The sequence below is a fragment of the Cebidichthys violaceus genome, unplaced genomic scaffold, assembly GCF_023349555.1.
Source record: "Cebidichthys violaceus isolate CVI_PGR_0920_01 unplaced genomic scaffold, fCebVio1.0.p SCAF_20, whole genome shotgun sequence".
Taxonomy (NCBI): Eukaryota; Metazoa; Chordata; class Actinopteri; order Perciformes; family Stichaeidae; genus Cebidichthys; species Cebidichthys violaceus.
The window spans coordinates 5,061,674-5,071,748 of NW_027176373.1; the positions used below are offsets into that span (position 1 = coordinate 5,061,674).

General features: G+C 40.2%; 1 protein-coding gene across 1 annotated transcript in view; it reads right to left on the reverse strand.

Annotated features, from left to right (window-relative positions):
- The window catches only part of kif20a (kinesin family member 20A), an 8,452-nt gene extending 17 nt beyond the window's left edge, over nucleotides 1-8,435 (reverse strand). The window contains exons 1-19 of the mRNA XM_068715782.1: nucleotides 8,306-8,435; nucleotides 7,335-7,508; nucleotides 7,073-7,198; nucleotides 6,865-6,984; nucleotides 6,517-6,655; nucleotides 6,177-6,352; nucleotides 5,564-5,663; nucleotides 4,950-5,162; nucleotides 4,517-4,628; nucleotides 4,350-4,424; nucleotides 4,070-4,213; nucleotides 3,742-3,910; nucleotides 3,470-3,622; nucleotides 3,181-3,320; nucleotides 2,153-2,255; nucleotides 1,792-1,987; nucleotides 1,616-1,707; nucleotides 1,378-1,515; nucleotides 1-709 (exon numbers count right to left, since the gene is read on the reverse strand). The exon at nucleotides 1-709 is cut by the window's left edge and continues 17 nt beyond it. Coding sequence (XP_068571883.1) covers nucleotides 332-709; nucleotides 1,378-1,515; nucleotides 1,616-1,707; nucleotides 1,792-1,987; nucleotides 2,153-2,255; nucleotides 3,181-3,320; nucleotides 3,470-3,622; nucleotides 3,742-3,910; nucleotides 4,070-4,213; nucleotides 4,350-4,424; nucleotides 4,517-4,628; nucleotides 4,950-5,162; nucleotides 5,564-5,663; nucleotides 6,177-6,352; nucleotides 6,517-6,655; nucleotides 6,865-6,984; nucleotides 7,073-7,198; nucleotides 7,335-7,502 — 2,742 coding nt within the window. The 5' untranslated portion in view covers nucleotides 7,503-7,508; nucleotides 8,306-8,435 and the 3' untranslated portion in view covers nucleotides 1-331. The remainder of the gene's footprint in view (nucleotides 710-1,377; nucleotides 1,516-1,615; nucleotides 1,708-1,791; nucleotides 1,988-2,152; nucleotides 2,256-3,180; nucleotides 3,321-3,469; nucleotides 3,623-3,741; nucleotides 3,911-4,069; nucleotides 4,214-4,349; nucleotides 4,425-4,516; nucleotides 4,629-4,949; nucleotides 5,163-5,563; nucleotides 5,664-6,176; nucleotides 6,353-6,516; nucleotides 6,656-6,864; nucleotides 6,985-7,072; nucleotides 7,199-7,334; nucleotides 7,509-8,305) is intronic.
- Between the last annotated feature and the right edge of the window lie 1,640 nt (nucleotides 8,436-10,075).

A 10,075-nucleotide genomic window follows, 5' to 3' on the forward strand; every position in this document is an offset into this window, starting at 1 on the left:
TTATTGTATAAAACAGAAACATACTCACAGCACAGGCGGAGAAGGCTGATTACACACATGCACTATTCTTAACATAGTCTATATCCATTAGCCACTGTGATCAAGAGCGCCTTGTTTCCTTACTTTGTAGTGTACTGAAACCTTATTTAAAGCACGTTTAAACTGTTTTACTGGCATGAATATCATCATGGTAGTTGGCATGAAAACAGTTAGTTAACTGCACTGCAAAAAGTGAATATATAAAATAGAATATATATATATAAAAAAAAAAATACAAAAAACTTCTTTTGCATATCAAAGAGGACATACTCCAACTGACACTCCAAAGAGCTCAGTACTTCCCCCTGAGACTACGAGGGGTGGGAGCAGGGCTGCGAGGTGGAGACTGCTGGCGAGACCGCAAGATCCGTGAGTAAGGTGTAACGTTTGCTTCTTCAACAGCACGAGTATTGTATTTTCGCGTTGGGGTACGTGTCGGGAACAGAGACTGGAAAAAGGGCCTTTTTTGCGGCGGCCGGTTCTCCGTGTCACTTGGTGCAGCGACCCCACAGCCCCTCTTCTTGCAGGGACCTTGCGTGATGGAGGCAGCACAGCCTGAGGAGGGCAGCGGGGGCAGGACGGCCTGGGTCTGGGCCAGGGTCTCTGCTTTCCGCCTCAAGTCAGCCTTTACAAGCATCAGGCCATTCTGGAGGTCCAATAGGATCTGGTCCTAAGAAGAAGTCAGTAAATAGGGTTAGACAAGACCACAGAGGGGTAAGTGAAGGATAAGGTTGGGAGGTTGAGAGAGAGATAGTAAAGTGAGCCCTTGAACATGCTTTTGCACAGTAATCACCTGGTGCAGGTTAGAAACCTAGATTTAGTTTAAAAGCTGGCTGTGCATCAAGATTGTTAGAGAAGAGAGTAGAGGGAGAGAAAAACAAAGTGTTTTAAATTGAGAATTGCACTTAAACAGATCCTGCTTTGAGATACTAATAATCACAGTGTGTCAAAACTCTGCTCAAACTGAAATTGTACATGCAGAGATGCTGGCAGGCAACAGTACTTTTTCAGCTGCTGTTACTTTACTTCTACAGCACAGAGCATTTTTTTCAGCTTGAAATTTGTCTTTATTTGTCCAAATAAAAATGATAAATGAAACCTGTATTTGATAAATTCGATTGAAGTCTGCAGTAACTAAACACCAACAAAATAATGAAGATTAACTTCAGAGCTGCATTATTTAAGTGAGCTTTCTATAGCCTACCATGACATTTATTTTTGTACATCTTTTCTCAGAATAGACGGCAAAGCACCCGTTCACATGTTTAACAGAATAAGCTCAGTTAATAGAAAAATACAAATTACATAACATCGTACTCTACATATTTGTGGTTCTACCTGTTTGGCCAGTGTCTCATCTGCAGCTGTTAGAGCCTGTCGCAGCCTTTCCCCTCCTGTGTTGCGACAACAGGCTCGTTCGCCCGACTGCAGGTCGGCCCCGAGCCTCTGCAAATCCAGGCGCAACTGACGCAGGTTCTGTTGGAAAAGAGTCAGAATTTTAGTTTTTCTTGAGGGTAAAGAGACTCACATGTGGCAAAATCAATGGTGCATTTCATATGGCACAGCCGTAACTGACCCGTTGACCGTCCTCCAGCTTGCGGTCAGCAGCATTGGTGAGAGCGCCGGTTGAACCTGGGACTTCCAGCTGCATCTTCAGCTTTGCCAGCTCTGCACAGGCAAGCAGAACAAGACGGTCAAAACCATTAACAATGTCCTAACATCAACACATTATCAGGGCAGTGTTTCAGTCACCTTGTGTCTTGGCGAGGAGCTCAGCGCGACACTGGTCCAGTTCAACGTGCAGTCTGCCATATTCTGCCTGACTAGTGAGACGCTGAGAACGGCGAGGCCCCTCAGAGTCTCCATGTGGCGCCGACATGTGGACCGGTTTAGCTGCCTTGGTTTTATCAAGGGCCGCAGACAAAGCTTCAATCTCCTGATCACGCTCCTAAAAGAAAAGGTGAACAGAAAACTATTTGTGAGAAATATCTGAGCAGGGACACAACAGAATTACAAATATAACTACATTGCGGATACACGTTGCATTTGGGGAAAGATATAATTTAGACAGCCTGAAATAATGCCAACTTAAGGCTGATGATTTAGCGCTCACCTTCAGCTCCTGGCTGTAGAATTTCTTCAAATGTTTCTGGACGTTGGTCAACTTGTCTTCGTACCTTTCTTCGATTAGAGACCTCTCTGCCTCCAAGGTCTCACTGTGGGGCAAGAAGACAACACAACTTGTTATCTGCATGAATTTCAAATACCAGCATTTCTCATCATTTTTACATTTCAGCTTCCTGTTGTGGGCAATGTTTTTGAAGGAAAAAAAAATACAAGGAATGGAAATGATTGCCAGGATGCAAATAAAGCACAAGAGAATGACTTGAGTGACTAACCCAATGCATGATTTATTATAATGAGTAATATCATTAATACACACGAGCTGGAGCTAGTTCCCTATAACACACACTCTTTATTAGCATACTGTATGTCAATTATTTATGCTATTATCTTTTATATGTACCGTGTTCTATGACACAATTAAACAAAAAGGAGGTTAAGAGTTTTAACTACACGTAATTCTATAACCAGTATTTGAATGCCATAAAATATCCTTAAAAATGTCATAGTATGTTATAAATAAAACACATAGTACACCATGAAAAAGTCATAGTATAGTATGCCATGCATGATATAAAAAGGTCCTAGCATAGGATGCCATAAAAAGAAAATATAATGCTATCAATGCCATTTTTGATATTCGTGTGAAATTGTTGTAATAAGTATATAAAATTGAGTTACTGCCAAAAATGTGTCTTTTTTTGCTATATTTTTTTTTACAGTGACGTTACCCTTGAGACCAAGTGGATGTTTGTGCCAAAGTTGAAGAAATTCCCGCCAGGCTTTCGGAAGATATCACGGTCACGATACAGCATGAACGTAAAAAGTGATCGTATAGTACGGCATAAAAAGTCTTAGCATAGTATGCCATAAAAAAAGTCTCAATAACGTTTGCCATAAAATTTCTGTCATAAATACATTAATTTAAAATTGTATAGCATAGCCGGTCATAAATGCAGCCTCGTTAGTATTAAATGAGCATCTTAAAAACAGTTGATCTGAACAAAGCAGACACACCTGAAGCCGTCTTGCATTCCAGAAATGACCTCCATCATCTCAGAGACCACCTGCTCTCTCACATTTGCCTCAAGAACATCTTTCTCTTCCCGCTGGCGCTGCACTTCTCTCTTCAGGACATCGATGGCCTGCAGCAAAGCCTTAATAAAGCACAGTCAGCTATTAGGAACATTGGACAAGTGGCTGTTTTTAGTTGGTCTTTAAGACATAATACAGACAAAACATCTTGTAACGTAAAGAAAATTGGGTATGGAAGTAGTTCATCACATAGGATGTCAGGGGCGCTTACCTCAGTATTTAACATGGTGATATCTCCGTCTTCAACATCACTCTCATCCCCTTCTTCTTCCATCACTGTGTTTTCGTTACCATTTGCTGCTGGCTCACGCAGAAGAGACAGGATGTAGGCCACTCTGGTCTTTGTGGACGGGCCATGGACCAGCTGAAATGATACGAGGGATCTTTTATTTCTCCTGTTTCTTTGGCCTTATATGGAAGACTTCCTCAGTCACAATCACAGAAGTTGTACAATACGAGATGTTTTTTTTTTTTTTTTTTTACTTGAGTAGCAATAGCGGAGAATTTGAGGGCTTGGAGTGTCTCGTCATAGATGGAGGAACATGGGTTGATGTTGACCACCATGCTTGAAGTTCCTCTGCCACAGAAGAAACCCTGCAGAACCCGGGTCATTTTACTGTCCCTGAAGGGCACCACTTGAGGGGGTCGGGATCTGGGGATGTCAGAGAAAGTTGTTAAAAATATAGCTCTATCTCAGACAGCTCATTCCAATATCTTAGGATGCTGATAATTTACTACACCACTACTAACACATCAAAAAGAGTGTTCACCGGTGGTGTACCTTCTTTCCAAGTTATGGTTAAACACGTACTTGTTGTTCTGGTTGTGCCTCAGAGCAGCAATACAGCGTCCCAGTGTCAAAAGGGACGTGTTGATGTTGTTGGCCTCCTTCATCCTCTCACCATTACGCTGCTCTTTACAGCGTTCAGACCCAGCCAGATCACACACAGTCAGTCTAAAGAGGAGAGAGTGCAAGGCGCAGCACCGTTTTATTGATTTTGCAAACTCAAAAACAACAACAAAAAAAAAAAAAACATACCAAAAATCAACCAAAGCTCAAACTTAAAGTCGGTAACTGAAGGTTAACTTACTCGCTGATGTGCGTGGCCTGAGCTGAATCAGTCTCTGGGCGGACATGCAGGACACGGATGGAGAAAATGCTGTGGCTGAGTAGGTGACACGTTTATTATCAGAGATGCAATGAGTGTGCGCCAAGCACATTTGTCAAAAATATGGCAAAAGTTTAATGTGCTCCTACCTACGACTGGAGTTTTGGTTTAGGTGAGTGCTGGCAAAGCTCTGGTTACGACGTCCAGCCCTCAGAATCCTCCAAGCTTCCTCTGCACTGCGGACCTGGATCCAGGCAAGGTCTGGTATAACAAGTGGAAAAAGTAGAAAAAAGTAAGCGAGAAACAACAAAACATGTTTAATGTGCTACTGTACAGATTTTAAAAGTATCAATGACTATATTAAAAAAGCAAACATACCATTTAAAGTATTTTATCATCTATGGCAGTGTTTTTATATGGTGGCGTTTCACTTGCACCAAAAGAAGAAGTTTACAGTATTCAATGTAAATTCCTGTTTAATTAACTGTAACATCCATCAGAGGAAGGAAGCTGCATATTGGGATTGAGCTTCAGGAGGTCTCACACTCTCTACACGAAACAGTATTTCTGAGTGAGTGTTACCTTTCACATAAGGGTTGCCCTGCTTGTCGTCACTAAGCCGCAGCGTGACCCTCTTTCTGGGCTGCAGGGAAGGCGAAGCATCCAGTAGGTCATACAGGAACTCATTGTAGATCTCGTAGAAGGCCACCCAGATAGAAAACTGCACCCCTTCCGCCAGATCATCTGCTCCACTGTGTGAAAGGCTGTCAGGCTCCAGACAAACACTGTCTGTGTCTGCAAAATCAATGCATGATGGTCTTTTTAAAAAGAAAAGGCTTTTACAATCGCAGTAATGATTTGAATTAGAGATGTCAACGGAGAACATTTTTACGTCAATGGCGCACTGCAAATGAAATCCAATTAGGCACGAGTAATATAGCAATCCTGTTGACCTTTTTGCGTTGTCTTGTATTATGCCGTCTTCTGTAATTGGTCAACAATATCATACAACGATTTCCTACACTATCCACCCCTCATAACTACAACTGGCATTCTCCTCGACAATATGTGGTGTTTTATGCTGTTAAACATACCTCCTCTCCCAGTAAAAGTACTTGCATTTGCTCAAGAGCATATTTGAAAAATGTGTGTGACGGACTGTGTATCCATTTGGAATATACTGATGTCTTCCTCACCTTCAAGCTGGGTGGCAATGTTACTTGTAGAGGAGAGTCCTCCAATGCCGCTGTCCCAGATTGTAGTGTTACCACCTCGACGAGAAGTCAGATTCACATCCTGTAATAAACAACAATAAAGGATGTCAGCTCATATATTTGTCTAATCATGAATGAGTAAAAAAAGTTTATACTTCAGACTTTGTATTAAAAGATCCAATCTCTTCCTGTGTCTGATGTGCAAAGGGTGCTGGAAGTTTGTCTTAGTAAAGGAAAAGAACTCTCAAATACAAAGTATTTCGACACTACTTCCTTGGTTGTTGGTGTCATTTGCTTTCCATAGAGAGGTACATGGATATATTTGGAGATAAAAAAGCTTTTTATAACTGGAGCATCTATTGTGAGTCATGTGGTTCTAGCGGGATATTTTTCTGTCTTAAAACAGGCTGGTTGACATTGAACAAGATGGAATTCTAGGAGTTCAGCATGAGTAAGATATTGAAAATGACAATTTTACAAAAGTACATTATTAACATGCGGTACACTTGGCATCGATAAGACACTGGGACACAATGTAGCAAGAAAATTACATTATTAACTTCATACAACCTTGAGCATTTCTTCTTCTGTTTACCTCTTTGAGCAGAGAGTTTCTGCGGATTTCCTCCGACTTGACCTCACCGGAGTCAAGCTGTCTCACATCCTGATACATGACAGGCTTCAGGTCCAAGGCACCATAGAGGCGACCCTGCAGTTTCCTGAACAGAGATGCCAAAGCCCGGGGCAGGAGGCCTGCTTCTCGACCGCTGCCTGCAGGGCATGGTTCGAGATTTTACATTTGCATTCTAGGCATTTAACTGGCCACATAAGCGTTGGTAACACTATATCTGCAGCACCAATCATTCCACAGAGCTGCAAACACAACATCACAACCAATCCAGAGCTTTATACTGATGAAGATTATTGTTTTTTACCCTGTACAGTGTAGGTCTTTCCAGAATTGGTGACACCATAAGTATAGAGGAGCCTGTTTTCTCCTTGAAGCACATCTTTCACCATTTTCTTCATTGTAGACTCATAAAACTGTTGCTGTGTGGTCTCTGGCCCAAAAATCTATGAAAGATGGGTGATGAGAAAACATCAGTATGTGGCGTCTTTTCGTCTTCAAATAGAAAATATTAACAAAAGCAAAATGTTATTGCAATTATTGTTATTGCTTTACTTCAGGATACTCCTTGTTGTTGTTTATTACTGGCATTAGTTGCTATGTACACAACTAGCAATACTATAGCATTTAAGAAAATGCACAAGCATGACCCTACCTTTGAGAAACTAAACTTGTGCATGCTCTGGGTGATGCCCCTCTCTGCGGTCCTCATGTTCTGAGATTCTTTTGGAGCCTTGAGCAGGAGTGTCTCTTCATCTTGGACAGCCACACAACCCTAAAAGAAGAGTGAACGTTGAGTACAAAGTACAGGTGTACTAAAAACAATAAATGCACATAATCAGCTCACAGAATCATAGTCTTACCTGATCTTCTCCCCTCTGACCCTCAGTCTCAGTAAGCGGCCTGATGCGCAGAAAAACCTTCACCCTTTCTTTGTCCCCTTCGTCACAACTACCTTGTCTCACCGCTGCAGCTTTCACTGCTAGTTTCTAGAGACACAAATGAAAGATATCTTTATGTTTTGTTGCATATATTGAATAATTTAAAACCTTAAGAAGGAGACAGCAAGTCAATGTACAAAATAAAGGTTTCTAAACATTTAATAAAAGCCGTAGGGATACTCACTGGTTCAGTAGTGGAAGGCCGGGTGTCCAGGCCGGGGGAAATGACAGAGATCTCAGGTAGACGCGGTCTGGACGGGCATCCGTGCTCTGCTGCCGTAGACTCAAACACAGCCATTTCCTCGTCCTCATCGAAGGGACATCCACACGGGGAGGACAAAGACAGCGCCATGCTCACCTGTTACAAGAGGACACATTGCAATGAGTATGAAGTTGGAATAAAGTAATTACAACTCATTTCAAACCCTGACCGTGAGCCAGGCAATGCATTAATTAAAAAATAGATTCTAATGCTCAACCAATTACTCTCACACACAAAAGTGAAAAGGCCCCACCCGCCATATGAATTAAAATGAGTGTGTGTCATGAGACAAGGTGAGTAAACACACCTTGTCTCATGACACCCACTTTTTTTTACTTCAAAGCCAAACAGCCCAAAAGCAAGACTAGTTAAACAAGAAAATGAAATCCCAGGAAATCAACCTGTCTTGACAAGTTTAGTACTGAAGCAGAAGAATGACATCATCGGCATCAATAAAAAAATGTTTTGGCTGCGCTGGTTTAACCCTTCTTATAATAAACACCAAAACAGATTTGTTTTCAACAGTGGCAGCAAACACAACAAAAAGGCCCGTATATGACTGTGCTGTATTCAGAGTTAAACAACACGTGGAGTCTCCCAACAGTAAAGTTAACCGTGATACACAGAATGGATACGACTATGTGCTGGACGTCCTACAACAGACACAAACGCCGGAGAGGACGTTCAATTTAATGCTATTTATTTATTTAAAATAAGGAAACATCGAGTTTCGTTTAGATACATGTCATTTAACGTAATAGTATTATATATATATTATGCAAGACATTGCAAGATGTCGAGGTAACTTGAACTGGAATGTGTACGTTAACGTTAACCTTACTAGGAACATACTAAATACAGAGAATACTTAACCATCCAATCGTTTAACTTACCTCGAATGTCGAAAGTGCGATGAGCGGCTGGATTTCAGTAAGTTATCTAACGTTAAATGTTCTTAAGCTACTAAGTATGTTTATCAAAGCTACGTGAAACTAACCTACTGCTTCTTCTCGATACCGAAGCACTCTGAGCCTCCAGCTGATGTATTTTTACCGGACTGCGTTTGGTTTTTTGAACAATGCGCTTCCCCCTCAGAGGGAGTCGCTGATTGGCTAAAGCGAGTGACGTTGTGCTCAGAACATCCGACGCAACGCGACGTCGACAAAGCAGAAGTATCGCGATACTACTGCCTCGCGTCAACAAAACGTCACGTGACCATTCGTTTTCGAGAAGCTGTCTCGTTGGTTTTGAAAATGGGATGTAATTGTCAGTCTGCCTCAGTGGTGAACAAAAACAACAACATGAAAGCAGTAAAACCAATTCTATTCAGACTAATTCTGACTTTCATCATGGTCTCAGATTTAATCCATCCATACAAATGCAATACCAAGAGTTTGGCCAGCAGGTGTCGCATTTATTAACTATCAAATCAAATGAACCCCTTGAAATCAAATGCATCCAAATAGTGGACAATCAGTGCTTCAGGAAGCTTCGTTTCCCAAATGATAAGCTAAGCGCCCAACTGAAACTGTCACTTCTTAAATAAACACCCCTTTCATGAGGTCCTATTACCCTTGAAAATAAATGTGGCATGTCATCAAAACATAAGTGCATGGGTCAACAACATTATCACAAGTGTGCTTAAAGGAAAGAATCAGCAAAAGGAAAAAAGAAAGAGGACATCATTTTGTATGAGTGAGGGAGGAGACGGTTATTATTTTGTATAAAAAGTGTAAGTAAAGACAGGACGTGGATGACAGAGAAGTAGAAACTTACCCCAAAATTTAAATATCATGTTTATTTCACATGCATACCACACAAATTGTCAGACTACATTTTACATGATAATAGAAGTGATACAAATATGTTTAACAGGGGCTGGGGAACACAGGGTACAATCCTGCAGTGGAAAAAAAGCCAAGGAGCTCAACAAACGAAATCCCTGCCACTAGCAATATAATGTCATACATGAAACAGCCAAATGTATACATGTGAAGTACTTGTGGGTAATATGACCATATCATCTATACCGGAAATGCAGGGAAATAAAACACTGTATTGTCTCTAAACAAATTGTATAAAAGTTGAGTCCAAATCTAAATAATTTTGTTATCAAATTATATATTGATAACAAAATAATGAATTACACATTGCAAGATAACATCAATTCCTCTGAGGTATGAGCTGCATGTTGTGTAGATACTGAGACAAAGTACTTGAATAGTTTCTCTTAAACCTCAAACATTGCTCTCTACACTCCTCTACACTGTTATGTCAATATCAATAACTGAAACAGTTAAATTAAAACACAATTTTGAATGGAGCCTCATTCAGGGATAATTCAGTGTGATATATATATATATAATATATATATATATATATATATATATATATATATATAATATATATATATATAATATATATATATATATATATATATATATATATATATATATATATATATATCCATGTATCCACATATAAGTGTGTGGCTGCAATTTTTATTCACTATAAAAATCTAAATAGCCAAAAAATATATAATTAAAATAAAATAACAAACTAAACAAACTTTCCCAGACATTCAGCTTCCCAGAAAACAAGATAAAAATAGAGGTCAGAGGTTGTGACTGAAATGCTTTATTACATTTTTTTTTTTACCATAT